Source organism: Eumetopias jubatus, unplaced genomic scaffold (genome assembly GCF_037043125.1).
Source record: "Eumetopias jubatus isolate StellerSeaLion01/CBP00866 unplaced genomic scaffold, mEumJub1_p1.0 scaffold_12, whole genome shotgun sequence".
Lineage (NCBI taxonomy): Eukaryota > Metazoa > Chordata > Mammalia > Carnivora > Otariidae > Eumetopias > Eumetopias jubatus.
The window spans coordinates 78,543,168-78,562,729 of record NW_028274818.1 but is presented as its reverse complement, the minus strand read 5'-3'; the positions used below and the strand labels follow the sequence as shown (position 1 = coordinate 78,562,729).

Here is a 19,562-nt window from a genome sequence, read left to right as displayed (position 1 = left end):
AAGTGGTTATTTTTTAAATAAAAAAGGAATGCTGATCTAGTAATGACCCAGTTTTCCTCAACACCTGTTGGAATCACATAGCATGGAAAGGGTGTGTTAAAAATTCTGAAAAAGAGGGGCACCTAGGTGACTCAGTTAAGCAACTGCCTTCAGCTCAGGGTCATGATCTCTGGGTCCTGGGATGGAGCCTTGGTCGCTTGTGCGCACATGCTCTCTTTCTCTTGCTCTCTCAAATAGATAAATAAATAAACAAAATCCTTAAAAAATAAATACAATTCTGAAAAAGAATAGGCATTTGATATTTAAAGAAAAACACGTCTTTTGGATTAAGAGCTTAAGGGATAATGCCTCAGGGTAACTGTAAAGCCAAGGTCAGGCTAGATCTGGACTGAGGCTTGTTTTTGTATGGCCTGCAACATAAGAATGGGGGTCTTAGATTTTTAAATGGTTGGAAGAAAAAAAAAAGGAGAACAGTATCTTTTGACACATGAAAGTGATATGAAATTCATATTTCAGGTTCATCAGTAAAGTTTTGTTGGAACACAGGCACGACCACCCCCTTATGTATTGTCTGTGGGCTGCCTTTTTATTGCAGCAACACGGTCCAATAGTTGAAACAGAGACTGTGGTTGGCAAAGCCTAAAATATTTATGATCTAGCCCTTCGCAGGAAAGGTTTACTGACGCTGCCATAAAGTATCTTGAAATAGTGGCAGCAGCAATAATATGAGGAGGAGGAAGAGGGGGAGCAATTCAGAGCTGGTTTCGGTGTGGCTGAAAGAGAGGGAGGAGGTACAGTGTAAAAGGCAGGCACCCCGGGGTTCGAATCTTCCCACCTCTGTGGTCTTTGGCAACTTACTTCACCCCCAGTTTCCTGGTCTGTACAGTGGCCCTCATGGTAGGAAGTATCTTGGAAAGGTTAACAAATAGATAGTATGTAACTTTCCTCAGTACTTAACAAGGCGTGGGAGCTCTCAGTAAATTGTCACAGTGAGCGGGGAGGAGAGAGGCAGCCTTCCATTTGTCCTTGTGAGATTGTACATTTCACATCCCCAAGAAGGATGGTCCAGGGTGTCTGGCTTCTGCAACTCCCTTCCCTTGAGCACCTTCCTTCTCCCCCAGCCCCCACACTACTCCTCTGGAATAGAGCCAGTTCTTATGAGTCTCAGGGTAGGGTGAAGGGAAGGAATCAGAGGGAAATGAAACGTGAATGTAACATTTGGCTTGAAACAGTACTGGCCTTCAGACCTTGATCCTTTTTGAAAAGTGGGCTTGCTGAGAACTAAGCTCTGTAGCCTAGATTATTCTATGGAGGCTTGATTTTGATTTCAACTTTGTTACTTAATTACCCAGCGTCAGAGTTTGTGCCTATATGCTGATGTTCAAAGCAGTTCGGCCTACTTGTAACTGAGTTTCCTGGATTTTAATAGAATCTTTTTTTCTTTTCTAGCCATCAGCTTTAGTCAGAGGAGCCCTCCCGGCTGCCAGTGTCCCCCCCAGCATACCCTTCTCAGCATCTCTGTTGGGCACCTTGCCGATTGGTGCAAGGTATGCTCCTCCACCATCCTTCTCCGAGCTGTATCCGCCTTTGACTTCATCCTTAGAAGATTTCTGCTCTTCTTTAAATTCATTTTCAATGAGTGATTCCAAGCGAGGTAAGAATCGAGCCATTTATGTAAATAATCCCAGTTAATTTTTTAAAAAAAGATCCTCTGTGTTTGGCAATTATTTAACTCTAGGGAGTTGGTACTTGGATTATTTTCAGGGTAGCTGAAAATATACAAACTCAGTCTTCAGTTTTAATTTGCCTGGACTGAGCTGTGTGCCATTCCGGAGCTCAGGAAGCATAGGAATATGTAGGGATGTACGGGGCACTCGTTTCGGTTTGTTTTCTTAAACAAGATACTTTGTTAAGCTGGGTGTCTGTTGTTTTGAGGGGCAAAATGACTTTAATGTTTTCTCCAAGAAAGGAGTACCCCAGCTGAGAGAATCTTAAAGACAGGCTATCCTTTTAAATTCTGAACGAGGTAGATACTTAGTTACGACTAATGTCGGGTCAGAATTGTTCAGAATTAGACTTACAGAATTTACAGAGTTTTCTGTTTCAGGCTCCCTCCCTGGAGGTCAGTGCACTGCCTGGGTGCCTTAGTTTTTACAACGGGTTGCTGAGTTTTTGGTCTGACTCCTGTTTTCGTAATTCCAGGTCTAATATATACTTTAAACAATAATGCTAACAATCTTCAGATTTTTTCTAAGGCATTGTTACATGGTTAAAGGGAGAAAAATCAAAACGATTGCTTTCAAGAGATTGACACCTGAAAAACCTAAAATTAGTGTGAAACAGAAGGGCAGAGAGCATATTAATCGAGTGGTAGACTGAGATAGAGAAAGTCATCGTGCCTTACTAATTTCCTTCATGTTGTGACGAGTTCCGGCTTCGTAGTTTGAAAAGGAGAGGCTCTGTTCCCATTTGGCGTATGAATTATTTTCTTAGTCCTTTTAACTGGTCCTGCTCCGTAGGCCCTGCTTTAGCTCACGTCTCCGAGAACAGCTCTTTATATAAGTGTGTTGGAGGGTTGTGTGTGCCCTTGGTCTCCAGAGGGAAGTCCACTGCCCAGTCTGGGTGTCACGAGTGAGGATGGGGAGTAGCGCGGGGAAGCCGTAGTCAGCCCCTGAGCCCTGATGCCCTGATGTTCTTGTTGCATGATTAGAATGAGAAGGTCTGTTGAAGTGTTTTTATTATTTTAGATCTGCCCACCTCCACTTCTAGAGAGGGAACAGCGCTTAGCAGCAGTAATTCTTCCCTTTTACTTGTAAGTGTCACTTCCTCTTTTGTAAATGCGTCGTCGCTTAAACGTGAACGGAGGCCTTTTGCTTAAGTAACTGACTGACTTGAATGGCCGTGCTGGTCTCCCTTACATTTTGCGTGTGCTGGGGGAAAGAGCGGTAAAATAAGACTCTCCTGGAGCATCCGGTCATAAATGCTCTGTGTGTGAGACTGGGTCTGTCGCAGACCGTGGAGGAGGCTTTAGTGCGGCAGAAACCAAACAGGGAAGCTGAGATCAGGGCGGATAAAATGCGTGTGCTGTGCTGTCGAAGCAGAACAGTTACCTGTTACTTTTAACAACTTTGCACGGAGGATCAAAGACAGTGGGGGAGGGGCCTAGAGACCCAAAGAGAGGAAAACAGAAAGAAACCGTTTTTTTTTTTTTTTTTTTTAAATAGAAGCGCAGCAAGGACAGACTAGTACGGATTTCAGCAGATGAAGAATGTCGTATTTTCACAAATTTGTTTCCATCTTTAGTGATAGTGCAATATTTGTTGGCTGTTTTTTTTTCCTGTTTTTTGTTTTTTTTTTTTCTTATTCTTCTTGCAGATGAATGGCCCAGGCACCTTGTTTGCTTCTGAGAGTTTCCTGGGAATTTCAAGCCACCCCAGAAATGACTTCGGAAACTTTTTTGGAAGTGCACTTACTAAACCACCTTCATCAGTGACCCCAAGACATCCCCTCGAAGGAACCCATGAACTGAGACAAGCTTGTCAGATCTGTTTTGTAAAATCAGGTCAGGACCAAACAAAGGAGCTGACGATATTAATAAGCTAGCCCATCTGAGAGTTCTTAGGAATTCGTCAGTAGGCGTGGAAAACACCAGCTACTGTGATTCTCCCAGCCCTATTTGAGTTCTTGCTTAGCAAGCAGCAATTATTGACTTGGGCCCCTTGGAGTCTAATAGGATAAGTCTGCTCTTATTTGATATGATTTCATTTATAGAATTATATGGAATGGAACATCTACCTGATTTTGAGATCTTATTGAAATTTTTATGAAATTCTTTATATTCTACATACATGTTTAAGAATGTGATCATTTTTTTAAAGATTTTATTTATTTGAGAGAGAAAGAGAGAGAATGAGTGGGGGCGGGGGGGGGAGGGGAGGCAGAGGGAGACTCACGCTGCCCGCTGAGCAGGGAGCACAATGACCTGGGGCTTGATCCCAGGACCCTGAGATCATGACCTGAGCTTGAAGGCAGACGCTTTACCTACTGAGCTAGCCAGGGCCCCCAAGAATGTGATCATTTTCAAATAAAGCAAGAACGAGAAAAAAAGCGTTCTAAGACCAATATTTGATGTAATGTTTATAAAATTGAAGTCTATTCTGTTGGTTTGTTTCATGTCTTTACCCCTAAGTCAGGTGATAGAAACACAGTTTGTCTTAAACTGGATCCAAATTCATTTTCTTTCTTAGTTGCGTATTTAATGGTGTTCTTTACCTTTAGAAGCCATAAGAATTCCTGTCCTCGTAGTTAAGTAAGGGTATGTTTTGAGGCCACTGGTGTCTAATAAAACTTTTGTGTTCTCTGACAGATAGCATATAAGAGGCACAAATCAGTAGCTTATTTACATTTGGGAGTTATAAAAATAGGATTTTTGTGGGAATGTAATAATCAGTATCCATCTGCTCACATCTGCTTGTAAATGTGCCTGTGAAATGAAACGTTACTTTTTGTGCCTTCGAGCAATCCTTTTTCACATCTTTTCCAGGCCCGAAGTTAATGGATTTCACTTATCATGCTAATATGGATCATAAATGTAAGAAGGATATTTTAATTGGTAGAATAAAGAATGTTGATGATAAATCATGGAAAAAAATACGTCCAAGACCAACAAAAACAAATTATGAAGGACCGTATTATATATGTAAAGGTGTGTACTGTAATTACTTAATTGGCATGCATGACATAAGTGATAAATGATTTGCTACATTTATTCTAATGGTTCCCCCATTACTGTTACTAAAAGTGTGTAGGTAGAGTTTATTGTAGCAAGTTCCTTGGGTTGAGACATTTGTATTTTTTTATTATTATTTATTATTTTTACCTTTGTTTTTAACTTCTTTTTTTAATATTTGAGCGAGCAGGTGTGAGCAGGGGTGGGGGGCAGTGGGGGGGGGGAGAGAGAGAGAGAGAATCTCAAGTAGACTCTCGCTGAGCATAAATCCCAATACAGGGCTCAATCCCATGACCCTGAGCCAAAATCGATAGTCAGCTGTTTAACCATCTGAGCCACCCAGGCACCCCTGTCTTTAACTTCTTACACAGTGTCTGTTTTCTTGATGTTTATCGAAACAGGCTTTGACCAGGTTTCAAACGGAAAACTGTCTCACACTTGAAGTTCCCGGACTTAGTCTAAACAGAGTCAGAACACTGAACTAAGGCTTTGAGAAGGTTGCTCTTTGAGGTTGCTTTTGAGAGAACTTTGTGGATTCATTTTTGTCAGATTGCTTCATCTGAATGCGCTTTGAATGTCCTTAAATGATTTTTTAAGCTTAGACGGAGTACATGAGAGAATCAAAGTCTTTTCCCTGTCAGAAATAGAAATAATTCAGGCTCGTGTGCCATTGTTTTAGAGCCAGTACCATCCCTGCGCAGTAAGTTGCGTGTCCTTGCTTGAAGCTATCCGTGAGTTGTTCGAGAAACTCAGATGGTGCCCTAAACATGTTTAATATTGACTGGCTTTGAAAAAACAGTGGCCGTGTTTTCACCGTCTTTTAATTGTCTGTCTTTCTAGATGTTGCTGCTGAGGAGGAATGTAGATACTCAGGCCATTGCACATTTGCTTATTGCCAAGAAGAGATAGACATCTGGACGCTGGAGCGGAAAGGGGCGTTCAGCAGAGAGGCTTTCTTTGGTGGCAATGGAAAGATCAACCTCACCGTATTCAAACTTCTCCAAGAGCATCTTGGAGAATTCATATTCCTTTGTGAGGTACTGTCTCTGAGCCTTATTTTCTGCTGTAGAATCGGTGAGAGTTTCTGACTTGCAAGCCCAGAAGTAGAAAATACTGAGCACTGGTCCGGCCATAATGGGGAGCATTCACTCAGCCAATGGTAGTTACTACTAGGATCCAAAAGAATACAAAAACCTTATTTTAAATATTAATCAGTAGAAGTATGTAATGTATAAGCATGTGCATAATAAGTATGGTACAAAAGTTCTATTTTGTTTTATGTTGTTGTGGTAATTCTTCTTCTCTGTCTGTTCCAGAAATGTTTTGATCATAAGCCTAGAATGATAAGTAAAAGAAATAAAGATAATTCTACTTCTTGTTCTCACCCGGTTACAAAGCATGAGTTTGAAGACAATAAGTATGTTGGTAGTTTCTAATTTTTATAGTGACACAATAGATTCTGTTTTTAGATCCAAATAAAACCAGAGTAGTATCTCCCCAGGCATCTTAGCCCTGTTCTTCTGTTGTCGCTGTTTTGAAAGATGATGACTATTTAAAAATGTCTATTAGTATATTTTGCTGGGAATTTTTAAATGAATTATTGATGTTTTCTACAGAAAAGCATTATTGATTTGTGGCTTCTTATGACATGGATTTAAATATTTTATGGCTTAATGTGTAGTCATCTTCCCCCTCCATTAATTCAACAATTGCATAAAGTGATTTATTTTTTCTGATAAAGATTTTAAAGATGTATTTTCAGTCTAGAGCTTGACCTGATGTATGTATATATTTGTATTTGTTTTCTTTTGAACAGGCTTTGGCAGAACAATAATACATCACTCTGTTTGTTTCTTAGGTGCCTTGTCCACATTTTGCGAGAGACAACAGTAAAATACTCCAAAATACGTTCTTTTCATGGTCAGTGTCAGCTTGATTTATGTCGACATGAGGTTCGATATGGCTGTTTAAGGGAAGATGAGTGCTTTTATGCGCATAGTCTTGTAGAACTTAAAGTCTGGATATTACAAAATGAAACAGGTAGGTTTGTGCATGATGAAGAAATGTCTCCTCACAAACCAAGAAACAGGCTCTTCACTCTAGAGACCATACTGATGGTCACCAGGGGGCAGGTGGGGGGGGGGCACATGAAATGGGTGATGGGGATGAAGAGCATGCTTATCATGATAAGCACAGGGTGATGGAAGTGCTTAATCACTATATTGCACACCTGAAAATAACAGAACACTGTACGTAAACTCTACTGGAATTAAAAAACTTAAGTGGAAAAAAAAAAAGGTCTCCTCAAAAGCAATCAGGGTTTGGCAGAGAGCAGTATCAGAGACTTTTCTCTATCATCGTGATATGGCAACATAACTATTGATTTTATCCTTAGCTTTAAGCTGTCACTGTTCATTTTTAGAGTGGCTTATTTTGAGTATAGCCTCATGTAGTGACTTGCTGGTACGAGTTCATGCATGTAGTGTGCTTTTGTGAGGAAGAGAGATTCCTCCGACCGCACCAAGAGCTATATTTGTAAATATCCATTGTGAAAAAGAGTGATGTGACATGCATTCATCTTTGGTGGCAGATTATGCTACATGGGGGGTAATGAGGGAATCGAGTCTGTGATTGGATGGGTGGACTGTTCATGCAAAGAGGGAGAACCTAAAGGAAGGCTTGTACATTTCCCAGGTATCTCACATGATGCTATCGCTCAAGAATCTAAACGATATTGGCAAAATTTGGAAGCGAACGTACCTGGAGCTCAGGTATTTTCTCTTGTGTACTTTCTGCATTTGGTGTCCTTTCTGGAGCGACTGCGTGGATGCCACTTGTTGGCAGGTGCAGTTTATACTTTTTTAAAAAAAGAAGATTTTATTTATTCATTTGAGAGAGAGAGCACGAGTTGGGGGGAGGTACAGAGAGAGAGCAAGAGAAGCAGGCTCCCCGCTGGAGCAGGGAGCCTGATGTGGGACTCGATCCCAGGACCCTGGGACCATGACCCGAGCCAAAGGCAGATGATTAACTGACTAAGCCACCCAGGTGCCCCAGATGCAGTTTATACTTCTAGTCCACTTACATTCTTACTGTTCACTGACTTATTCTTAATGTAAAAAAAATCCCAAATTTTAGTTGATCATAATAATAAAAAAAAAAAGTAGGCATCCCATAATACCTGCCAAGGCTGTAGGATACAGTTCTCTTACTCAGTTTAATTGGCAAAACAGTTGGGTTCTTGGGCTGTGGGGATCCTCGGAGTGCAGGAGGTAGACTGTGTCTGTGGTCCTGCTTCCCACCTGGCAGGACTGCTCTATCCACTACCTCCCCGCCCACAGAATCCTGGTTATCACCCTCCAGAGCTGGCTTTCATAAGTTGAGGTTTGGTGTCTGTAATCTGCACCTATCATATTCTCTTGCATTGGGTGGAGAATTGGAGATTTAGTTATCTACTCAGTGTCTCCGATAGTGTATATAATGGTCAACTCATCAAACCAGACAGTATCAGAAATTGTATGTATGCTATTATGAGAAAAGACATACCTGGCAATTCAGTATTTTGTTCTCAAAAAACTGGTGTTCTCTTAAAAGTAAAACTTATGTTTTAATTGTTTCAGGTACTTGGCAATCAAATAATGCCCGGATCTCTTAATATGAAGATAAAATTTGTGTGTGCTCAGTGTCTGAGAAATGGCCAAGTCATTGAACCAGACAAAAACAGAAAATATTGTAGTGCAAAAGCAAGGCACTCGTAAGTAGTGTGTGAGTGTGTGCAAACAATGCCTGTTTCATAATTCTGTTACATGGGTATAAAATCATACATAGAAGAAAAAACGATTGACTTTGAAGAGAGCAGAGCAAAGTAGATAACGTAGGAGTAATTGCAAAGTGAAAGGGAAGAGATTTTTACGATTTCATAGATAAGAATTCAACAGAATTTGGTAGTTTCTTCTCTGAATTTGATCAGTTCTTTGTTCAGGATTCCTAGGGAATGTCTGTTAAAATAATAGGAAATGCAATGACAGAATCATAAGGCATTTCTTTTAGAAGGGTTGAGAAAAAAATCTCTGGTCCTTCAGGTACGGACATTGTACCTGTCCCTTTATATTATGCCTTGTGCCAGTGTGTCTCTGTTTTTTCTGAACTCCATGTTTCTTAGGTGGACCAGAGATCGGCGTGCGATGAGAGTGATGTCCATCGAACGTAAGAAGTGGATGAACATCCGTCCTCTCCCCACAAAGAAACAAATGCCTTTACAGTTTGATGTACATACGTAACTTTTAAGCCACTTTTTTTTTTTATTAGGCATTTCAAATCATTAGAAAGTAGTAGTGATTCAGATTGGAACTTCAGTGCTCGTCGTAATACCAGAATTTTTAAATGGTCCTCTTGTTTTCCTTCCCCTTTTGTATGTGTGGTTCTGTGACAGTTTTCAGATTGACTGGGATTGGATGAGTTACTCGCAGAAAGGAAATAGACGGTGGACTCAAGAAATAGTTATGGGCATGACCTACCTTATTTTTCAGATGAATTACTTTGGGAGTGAGTAGGAGAGGATTTCATTTAAACTTGATTCCTAGGCTTTGCTATCCAACTCAAGGCCTTTTGTTACTATGAACGCTACTGATAAGTTTCTTTGACTTAAGCAATAGATATTAGCTAAAAGATACCCCACTTTATAGGATTTTCTAAAAGTAACCCAAAGGAAAAGTGGTCAGTGTTCGAGGCACATGTTCTTCAAAAAACCCTTAGAAGGTACCAGACCAACTGAAAGGGTCGTATTTCATTCATGAGGTGGCACGTTTCTGCTCCATACCCTCTGCTGCGTTCCGTGGTCTTGAACGTAACTGTCCAAGCAAACCCCTTGAGCCGGCTCTGGACTTGACTCTTCAAGGGAGAGAGTCTGGAGTGAGTCTGGAGGGATGTCATTGTGTGAGTTAAACAGAGACACTTGGAGCATTGACAGGCAGTAAACTTTCTGCCCCAACGGTGGACAGAAGGAGAGAACTGTTTGCCCACAGAAGCAGAGCAGGTGGATTGCAGAGTCCCCTTGGAAATGATGCCCCCTCTCTGACTTGCCCAAGAGAGTTGAGGAAGAGGCAGGTTAATTTCCCGTCGCCCAGGGTACCTTGCATTTTGTAAACATACACAGGTTACGAGGTCAGTCTCTGAAGGAGGCGGTATGTTTGTGTTTCATCCACAGTGGTTTTAGACTTGGGGATCTGAGTGATTGAATTGGTGGGCCTTGTAGGAGGGGAAGAAGGTTTGTTGGAACCATGGATATCTTAGGCTTTAAAAGAGGAGATTACGGGTGTACTCCTCATTCTTTGTTAAAACAAAGGTGACTGAGAACGATTCTAGTTCAGCTGCTGGGACTACTGATTATTCTTTAATCTCGGACGTGCTGTATTGCCGTGCAATGCACCAGTAGCTCATTTCCTCTTTTTTTTCTACCATACTAGGTATTGCTAAGGGATCCTTTTTCTAAAAGAAGAAATAATACTCTGTGTGTGTATGTGTGTAGACAGTATGGTGAGGTGGAAGGAGAATGGGCTTCAGAGTCTGCCAGAAGGGCCCTGGTCAAGTTACTCAGCCTCAGTTTGCTCATCTGTAAATGGGAATAATTACGTCCTAGGGAAGATTACATGAGATGGTGTTATGTAAAAACCCAGCACAGTGGCCGGCCTTCTCCTTTATCTTCTCTTCTCCCTGCTCCTTATCATTGAACTTTGAGAGACTATGGTAAATGTTTCCCTAGTAATACCTGCCTAAGAACTTATTGGGGTTTCACTTTATGCAGAGGATTGGGGGCGGGGGGCAGGGGCGTTGACATTGGTCCAAGGAAGGAAACCTGCAGTATTCAGGACTGACTGCTTTTAGATTTTTAGCAAAAACTGATGCTAAGTATCTGATATTATGTAAACTAACATATAGGGCCAGCCTCTGTTGAAACACAAAGTAGGCTAACAATTAATTGTACTAGAATGCTCTATAAAGACAAGTATATTGATATTTGAGAATGAGCTGTCTTGGTGATGGAGGTTTTCTTAGTTCTTGATAGTTGTGGTTCTTAGAGACATCTACATTTTGCTGATCGCTGTCACCTTATTTTCCTACCAGTTTCATTGTATTTACTTAGTAAAAACACAATGCAAATAACCAGAAGAGGTAATATTTGAACGCTATGTAACTGGATGGCCTGGCTCATGTATTCATTGTCTCCAGACAATGCATATCGAACAAATGATGGCTGAGGTTAGCTACCAGAATGGGTTATAAGTAAGCTAAATGTCTGAGATTTTTCCTGACACTGTTCAGGACCTTTGGAGTAGTCCGTAGTTTCTTTACTGCCTCCCAGGAGCTGACAAGGAGGCTCCGTGGGGATTAGGCAGGGAGAGGAGTTGCTGTCAGATTGAGGGGGCCAGAGATTTGCACTGTGGAGATCGAATGCTCTGCTGTGTTAAAAGCAGGTACTCTGAATAAGGGAGTTTGTAGACATTTTCTTATAAGAAAATATTCCATATCCTAGTTCCATACTTTGTTTTTTTTCTTTTGGAGATTTTCTTTTGAAAAATTTTGAGATAAGAAAGCTTAATATCATCTCGTGTATGTTGGGCTTAGAGTCAATTTGAATTCATTCAAAGTAATCTTATGTAATAATTGTGTTACTCAGTGTTAGCACAGATAATAACGCTTATTTTGCTTAAATGTAAAAATTAGGCAGTTTTACTAACTGTACTCTTGTCTTAAAGGATATTCATTTTTTTTTTAAACAGCTGTGTAATCATATTGCTTCTGGGAAAAAATGTCAGTATGTTGGGAACTGTTCCTTTGCTCATAGTCCTGAGGAGCGGGAAGTGTGGACATACATGAAGGAGAATGGGAGTAAGTTGCTCTCTTAACCTCTGGCTTGACATCCGTGAAATCTAGCCTGCTGGGAAGTTTCCTTCCTCTCTGTACATATGCCAGCTCACCTTGAACCCAGGGAGTAGTTTGCATTGTGCCATTTTGTCAGTGGAGTAGAGCCTGACATCTGATCTGTGTTTGCTTCGGTCAGAGCCAGATACAAATATATGGGAGTATTTGTATGACACAGACGTGTTCCCAAAACGTGGCCTGGGAAGTTCAGTCCTTCTTGACTGAATCAGACCATCTGCTCCAGTTGTGAATAGGCACCCCTGAAAAATCAGGTTAGAATTGAAGGTTTCCTCACGGAGGCCTTCCCGGTAGAACAGCCCCAGATTCAGAGGCCTGAGGAGAGAATGTTTATCTTGGTCAAACTGCAAGTTGATCATGGGAGTCTTTGAGAGGAGCCTCAGACAGCCTTTCACTTTTGACTGGAGAGGTTTTACTGCAAGGATGGGGATCGTTGTTTAATCTCTAGGAAACTGATGGAAATTTACCAACTGCCTAAGATCTGCAATCTCTGAATTACAAGAACCAGTCAGATTGAAGCATGTCCCCTGCTGTGTTTAACTGTTGTTCACACTCGGTGACCTGTGTGGACAGGACTCCTCACTGTCTTGCTTGGAGAAGGGACATACTCTTGGGCCTTACCGAAGATGTCCTTGCATACCAGGACTGTTGCAATGATTCCTGCTCCAACTGGTGTGGATGGAGAAGGATTTCTAGGTGGCCTCTCATCTTAGTCTGATGACATATTGTTAGAAACACTTGTGCAGGCAGCAAAGCCGATTTTTGACCTTAACCTCATTACCAGATTTTTTTTTAGCGCAGTGGTTCTCAACCGGGGATGAATTTTGCCACATATACCCGCCTCCCTTCGGAACATTCGGCAATGTCCGGAGACGTTTTTGTTGTCATGACTTGGGTGGGGTGTCCTACTGGCATCTAGTGTGTAGAGTCTAGGAATGCTGTTAAACATCCTGCAATGCACAGGATAGCCCCCCACAGCAGAGAATTAGCTGGCCCAGCAGTGAGGTCGAGAAACCTGGCTTCGCACTTGATAGTCATGCCGAATGCACTTGTTCTTACTGTAGGAAGCAGCTTGTAGCCACTGCCCAGGACCTGGTCACGGTTGTGCTGTTGTAAATTGCACCCCAGCATGTGGGTCCTCGGGGACGGTGGCTCGAGTGACAGGCTCCCGTCAGGTTCAGAATCTCGGTCTAGTAGTAGTGAGTTTCTGGTCTTTCTTAGTAGACAGGAGTGTATCTGCTGCAGGCCCCCAAGCCGTGTTTAGTAGCCCATATAGTTACGGAGGTGATAGTGAGTGTTTTACTGGGGGCAACATGAAGCAGTGGGAGGTGCTTTTTTTTTAAGCAATACCCTTTTAATGGTTTCTGACTTTTCAGCACCCCCAAAGGGTCTTGCAAATGCAGGGAGTTAATTCATCTTGAAAGCTAACGTTGGCACTCTCAACAGTCCGGAATTAGGTTCAGAGCCATGAGGGTTTACCTCCCCCCTTGGACAGGGCCCCTCTCCTTGCCTAATGTAATCCGTCTCCGTTCTGCCATCTCACTTTCCTCTCGAAAATGTATGCCAACTGATAGAAAAGGTGTGCATGATCTTGTGTGTATTTCAATGGTGTATTTACATTTCCGCTGCTGAAAGTGATTCCTTTTTCTTTAGTACAAGATATGGAGCAGTTTTATGAACTCTGGCTAAAGAGTCAAAAAAATGAAAAAAGTGATGATGTTGCCAGTCAATCAAACAAGGAAAACGGAAAACAAATTCACATGCCAACAGATTACGCTGAAGTTACCGTGAGTCCTTCGCTTCCACCACTGATGGAGCCTTTCCTTTCTTTCTCTTTCCCTCAAGCCTGGTGCCCTCGCTGGCTGCCTGCCTGCCCTCCTCCCGTCTCTCCACCTCCCTCTGGTGGGTGGCCTTGGGCCGTTAAACTTAAGTCCCCCGATTCTAGCAGATCCTTTCCTTGATCCTTTTGCTGACTTTGGAGCCAGAGAATTTGGAGCCTAAATGCTGGGGCCTCTCCTTACGAGCCTGTGGCCCTGGGCAGGTTAATGAGCATCCCTGAGGGGGGTCGTGATGGGTAAGTGAAGTAGGGTGGGTCCCGGACACTTAGGCTGAAGCCGGGCCTCAGAAGATGCTCTGGAAACGTGGGTGCTAACACACCCCCGCCCCCCGCCCCCGCCGCATTCTCTCCTTACCTGCCAGCGTCTGGCCTCTGCCTCAGGGTTCTGTGGATACCTGAAGTCCTCTGTGGTTTTTTACTGTTTGGGTTTTCTTTTAAAAGTTTTTATAAGAGTGAGGAGGACAGTATAATGACTATCTTGAGCCCACCATGTTAACAGTTCATTGTGTTTGCTTTTGTGAAGTAAATAAAATGTTTACAGATAGAGTTGGAACCCCTTTTGTCCCCCATCCCTGGGGAGGCAAGATCCAGTGTGTATTTCAAAAATCCAGGCTATGTTTACCTATCTTTGACATATTTATTCCTAAGCTATAGTTCTGCTTGGCTTGTGTTTTTAAAGGGGACATAGGCACATGCGTTATCCCGCTCCTTGTTTCTTGTTTTGTTTTTTGGCACCTCCCCATAATTGACTCTGCTGGATCTGGGTCACGTCTGTGGCCTGGCCTTGCCCCCACGCGTGTGCCTGGGATGTGCCCTCTGAACTCCACCTCCTCTGCCAAGGCACAGCGCTGATTCCCTTGCCACCTTTCAAGTGTTCCTGTGTTCCCAAAGCAGGGTCACCTGGACCTGCTGGGTTGGGAGATTTACCTGGGCTGTTTAATCAGGTAGATCTTCATCTGTCCCCCCGATGTAGCGAGTCACAGTCTCATGGGAAGTCTCCAGGAATCTGTTCTTACCCACTTGCAAATGATGCTTTCCCAGGGCATTTGGGGAACACCGCCCAGATGCTTACAGCTTGCATCTGTGGTGGTCTTCCACCGACGAGGACACAGTTCCTTCTGTGTAGGTCTGTGCCCCGGGGAACGAGTCCTCCCAGTATCTGGGCTTCCCTGGTCCCTGGCGTGAGTCCTGGCCCATTGTAGGAGATCATTTCATGTGCCCTGAATGGCAAGGCTGCTCGTCCCTCTGCAGCTGGAGAGCTCCGGGCTTTCCCGTCCTCTCTGCTGGTCCTCACAGTGTTCATCCGTCCCAGGGTCCTCATGTGAACCTGGCCCCTTGTCCTCCCTACACACGTCCTTGTTTGCGCACCAGCCCCCATCACCTCTCAGGCAGAGACTCGCTGGACACTGCCCTCTGCTGCCTGTGCTCTGGCCCTCCTCCCAGTGCTGGGATCCTTTTCTCGGTCCAGTTTCTGACTTTGACTTTGAGCTTTACCTTCTGGCCCGCTCCCCCCGCCCCCCCCAGATGGGCTCCCCGAGAATAGAGTCTGGGTTTCTAGCCCTGGTGCCCTCCCCAAACCGTGTTTGGCCCGTTGAGGGACCCAGACAACACCCACTGACGGGACGCGTGTCTCCCGTGCACTTTAGGCGGACTTCCACTGCTGGATGTGCGGCAAGAACTGTAACAGTGAGAAGCAGTGGCAAGGCCACATCTCTTCTGAGAAGCACAAGGAGAAGGTTTTTCACACCGAGGACGACCAGTACTGCTGGCAGCACCGCTTTCCAACCGGGTATTTTAGTATTTGTGATAGGTACGTAGCTCTCGTAACCTCCTGCGTGGAGAGTGCTGAGGTCACGTGACTCGCTCAGTCATCCTGGCGGTGGGCAGAGGTTATGGGGGTGAGGAGGTCTGAGAGTGGGTGCTTGGATTGGGGCTCGAAGTGTTAGTTGCTCCTTGGATGTTTCTTCACTCTTCTGTGGTTACGTGAAAAGATTGACTAGCCTGCCCATATGGGGTTGAGATGTCTTAAGATAACCGAGGAGAGATGTATGTTTGTTCCAATTTGCCCAAACCATCTTTGAGTTGTCAGGGGTGAGTGGCTAACCACAAGGTGCCCTGCAGGGGATGTTCGTCGGTTCGGAAACTGCCTCTGAATACTGGCTGTTCCAATGCATATATGGAACCGACTCAGGTCAGAGGGCACATCCCAGAGGTTACTATCGCCCCTTTGTTTAAGTTGCCTTAGAAGATGTTTTAGCAAAAAAACCAGATAGTTTGGAATTGCTCCTCATTTTGTCAAATCACTGTCTGTATGTAATTTCCCAGTTCAGATCCATGTGCTACTCCAAACTATTGAAGACATCTTTTACGTAGCATCACTTCTGATTTCTTTCTCCTGCATCAGGAAGGACTGCAGTCTTTCCTCCCCTCATCAATCAGTATTTCTCACCAAATACATTTAAAAGGGCTATTTTTTTTTCCATTGTAGATGTCAAGGCTATCTAATGTTCATTTTTCTAGGCTTAAGATTTTGAACTAAAAGTTTTATGCAAATCACCAAGCTAGTGAAGCACGCACTTTTTGGGTTTGTATAAATAACCTGGGGACGCTCACCACCCACGCTGACTCGCCCTGCAGGTATATGAAGGGCACCTGCACAGAAGGGAATGGCTGTAAATTTGCACATGGGAACGCCGAACTCCATGAATGGGAAGAAAGAAGGGATGCCCTAAAGATGAAGCTCAACAAAGCAAGAAAAGATCACTTAATCGCCCCAAATGATAATGACTTTGGAAAATATAGTTTTTTGTTTAAAGATTTAAACTAATATGCTGGCTTTTATGTATGTTACCTAATCAAAGCATTGACCAGAAAAATTGAAGGTGTTCTAAGGCACGTAGCAGAGGAGCTGCAGATTTTCTGCTTGTATTGGCGTCTATCGTCCCTCCTGAGCAGCAACCCACAGTAGGTAGGAAAATGCGCTGTTTAACAGGTCTGGCCATGCTCTCATGGCACCACTGGCATCAAATGGCGAAGTGACCGCTACCCTGTTGCCATCTGTTGAACAGACTTTTGGATGAAGTGTGTTGGGGAAGAGGGTAAGGTTATGTCTAAGACGACTCCTTGAGTTGGTCCTTCAGATAAGAACCATCTTGGTGAGAGAGTAGACACTTGCGCTAGGGGTCAGAAGACATGATGGATGAAATTCTTCACATGTTTTAAATGGAACAAATTTGTTTAATATAATGAAGTTTGCTACTTATCTGTACGTAGGTTGCTAAAAAGGATTTTCTTAACTCAGATTTTAAGCCAAATAACCATTTAACACTAGTACATGTTAAATGGGGTATTTTTCTGTATTTGTATGTTTCACTATAATAAGGGAACTAAGGATAATGTGCATTGAGACTATTTTGAAAAAATAATCAGTTGATTCAAATTTTATTTCTTGGTCTTTTGCTGTTTAAATGATGATTTTGAAAGATTACACTTGTACTGTTGGTATTGTGTAGTGTATGGACCAATATTGCCTGTAATAAACATTTTATATATAGATGTCTTTCATTTTTTGGTGTGGTCGTCCCCCCCCAAAGAATTATTGAAAATGGGCCCTAAAATCAGTTTTGATTTTTTTTTAATGCCTTTAAGCAATTAATGATAGTATGCAAATTAGACATGATAGCATCTTTTCACTCTGTCCCACTCTCTCCCAGATTTGGGTTGATAAGCAGCTTCTCTTGTTCAGTGACATGTTAACTCTTCTGGGGCTCTTCTGTGTTACATTCAGATGCATGAGTAGCAAGGAGACAAACAGCCAGCTAGGATGTGGGCCATGGGTTTCCACAGATGACTGGCACAACGGTCTCAATAGGGCTGTTGGTTGGCAGGATGGCCGGCAGACACAAAGACAGAGCTAAGCTGTCCTCTGGGACCCTGACCTGCTTCAGAGGCTGGGACACGGTGAACTAGGAAGAAGAGTGGTCTGCAGGGTGTGGGGTGGGGGTGGGGGGCTGCTATGTCCTGAGGTTGTTACCAGTGCTCTGTCCTTGTTGGGGTTGGGGGTCGGGGGCAGTGGTGGATGGGCTTGGAAGACAGGGATCTGCTGGGCTGTGATGTGCCAAGCCTTCAAACCCTCACACAAAGTCACTTCCTCGTGACGCCCTTGAATGAGTGGGTTTAGGGGGGTAACGGAAAAGGGTCTTGGTTCCTGTATGTGAGTCCGGCCACCGTGGAGAGGAGGATATAGCTGCCGGTAGTGAGATGAGACAAGTAGAACATCTAGAAGAACCAGAGGCTGCCTGTGACTCCTTGAAGACAGGAGAGACTCTTGTTTTGCCTCCATGTGCGGGAAGGCAGTTGGGACCAGTTTTACTTGGTGGATGCATTAGGAGTGCATCTTATTTGCCAAACAGATAATCTGTTATGGGTGACATTTTCTGTAGAATAGACTCGTAGTGTTATTTTCCTACCAGGTCTCTAGTCTGATGGCCTTCATTACATTTTTTCATTGTTGTACTTTCTTCCAAACTCTTTTGTTTTTTTCCCCCCCAGGGAGGAAAGCAGATGTTAAAAAGTGGTCTCTGGTGGTCTGTTTCAGTTAACAGATAAAAAAGTCAGTTGTCTTAACTTTTGGAATCCACGCTAGAAACTTAGTTTGAGATCCTGTGAGTGGCTGAGAACTCAAAAACTCTTTAGTTGGCCTGGAGAGATTAGAATATAGACTTCTTGTATTTGTTGCAAGGGAAGAATAGCAAGTTCTGGAAAGCCAAATCTGGGGTCCTGATACAAGGTCTCCAAGAAACAGCCACCATTGTCCAGACCGCCCAGGCTCAGGGCGTAGGCTTCCCTCCTCTAATACCTGCCAACCTGTACCTTGTCAGGCATATCCTGTTTGCTAAGTAAATGCTTAGAAGCTTTAAAAGTTAATGAGCATTATTTCAACATATACTCTCCCCGCCCCCTTCTCAGACTCCACCAACTTGATCGTGGTGTAAAAAGTGGCTATGAAAGCTCAGATATGGGTCGATGTGGACAAGTTATGGCTGACGGAACCCTGAAGAGCAGTGTAGCCTGACCCTGACAGCCTGGTGTGTTCAGAAATGAACTTAATCAGTTTCAGAAGTACATTCTGGTGTCAGAGCAGCACGAAAATGTCTAGAGAGAGAAGAGAAAATGAACTGCCTTTTTAAATCCAGGGCAGTTTCCTGGCCTATGAGACGTCACCTTGCATTGCCACAAGGTATTGTGGGTCTTAAAAGAGAACCCACAGGCAGCGAAAGTTCTTTGGACCTTATAAAGGCCTGTGCCAATGACAGGTGTCTCTTATAGAAGTGTAGGGTGGATTCTGTGCTAGCCACCTACAGTGAATGGAGACTGGTGACTTTGGCCATATTTGTTTCCCTTAGTAATACACCAGTGACCTCAGATCTACACAGACAAATCAAGAGGGACTAGAAATGCTAAAATAAGGTTAATATTAAAAAAACCTAGAAACAGATTTTTTTCTTGGCGTCTATAAAAACAAGATTATATAAAACAGTACGAAAACACTGTACTACCGAGTTTGTAATATAACATGAAAAAGTAAAAGCACAGGAACGGGAAGAGGAAACGGAGCTATGTTGGAGAAGCTTCCATCTCTTACTGGAATTAAGGTAGTATAATCTGAAGTAGAAATTCTGGAAAAAATCTAGTCAAGTGACTTTCAAGCCTCGGTTTTTCTTGCCATCTGTGGGGTGAGTCCAAGCAGCACTGTACAACAAAATGGTAGGTGTAAATAAGCTACCAACGTCCTGGGCCTCAGTGGTGGACACACTGAATGCCATGGCTCCCTAGCAAGGTAGCCAACACTAGCCACACCTTAACATCCCTGGAAGCCAGGCACCAGGCTCACCCAGCTGCCCTGGGGCAGAGGTGAGGTCTCACCTTAGCTTCTGGTTCTCGCTAGCCCATGCTTTTTGTTTTGTTTTTTGCCTGCAGTCATACTGCCCTGGTTCCCTCAGAATTTTATTTGCCCAGTTTTGTGATTATTCAGTCATCTGCAGCCTCAGCAGCTGTGTA

General features: G+C 43.4%; 1 protein-coding gene across 2 annotated transcripts in view; it reads left to right on the top strand.

Moving 5' to 3' along the window:
* Positions 1–17,055, top strand: part of ZC3H7A (zinc finger CCCH-type containing 7A) — a 33,725-nt gene extending 16,670 nt beyond the window's left edge. For both annotated transcript variants that reach the window (XM_088017373.1, XM_028117467.2), the window contains exons 10-23: positions 1,450–1,654; positions 2,748–2,812; positions 3,376–3,562; positions 4,544–4,705; positions 5,570–5,766; positions 6,046–6,146; positions 6,588–6,769; positions 7,424–7,500; positions 8,347–8,480; positions 8,889–8,994; positions 11,506–11,614; positions 13,319–13,452; positions 15,149–15,312; positions 16,140–17,055. In XM_088017373.1, the coding sequence (XP_087873499.1) occupies positions 1,450–1,654; positions 2,748–2,812; positions 3,376–3,562; positions 4,544–4,705; positions 5,570–5,766; positions 6,046–6,146; positions 6,588–6,769; positions 7,424–7,500; positions 8,347–8,480; positions 8,889–8,994; positions 11,506–11,614; positions 13,319–13,452; positions 15,149–15,312; positions 16,140–16,329 (2,013 nt within the window). In that variant the 3' untranslated portion in view covers positions 16,330–17,055. The remainder of the gene's footprint in view (positions 1–1,449; positions 1,655–2,747; positions 2,813–3,375; positions 3,563–4,543; positions 4,706–5,569; positions 5,767–6,045; positions 6,147–6,587; positions 6,770–7,423; positions 7,501–8,346; positions 8,481–8,888; positions 8,995–11,505; positions 11,615–13,318; positions 13,453–15,148; positions 15,313–16,139) is intronic.
* The last annotated feature ends 2,507 nt before the right edge of the window (positions 17,056–19,562 follow it).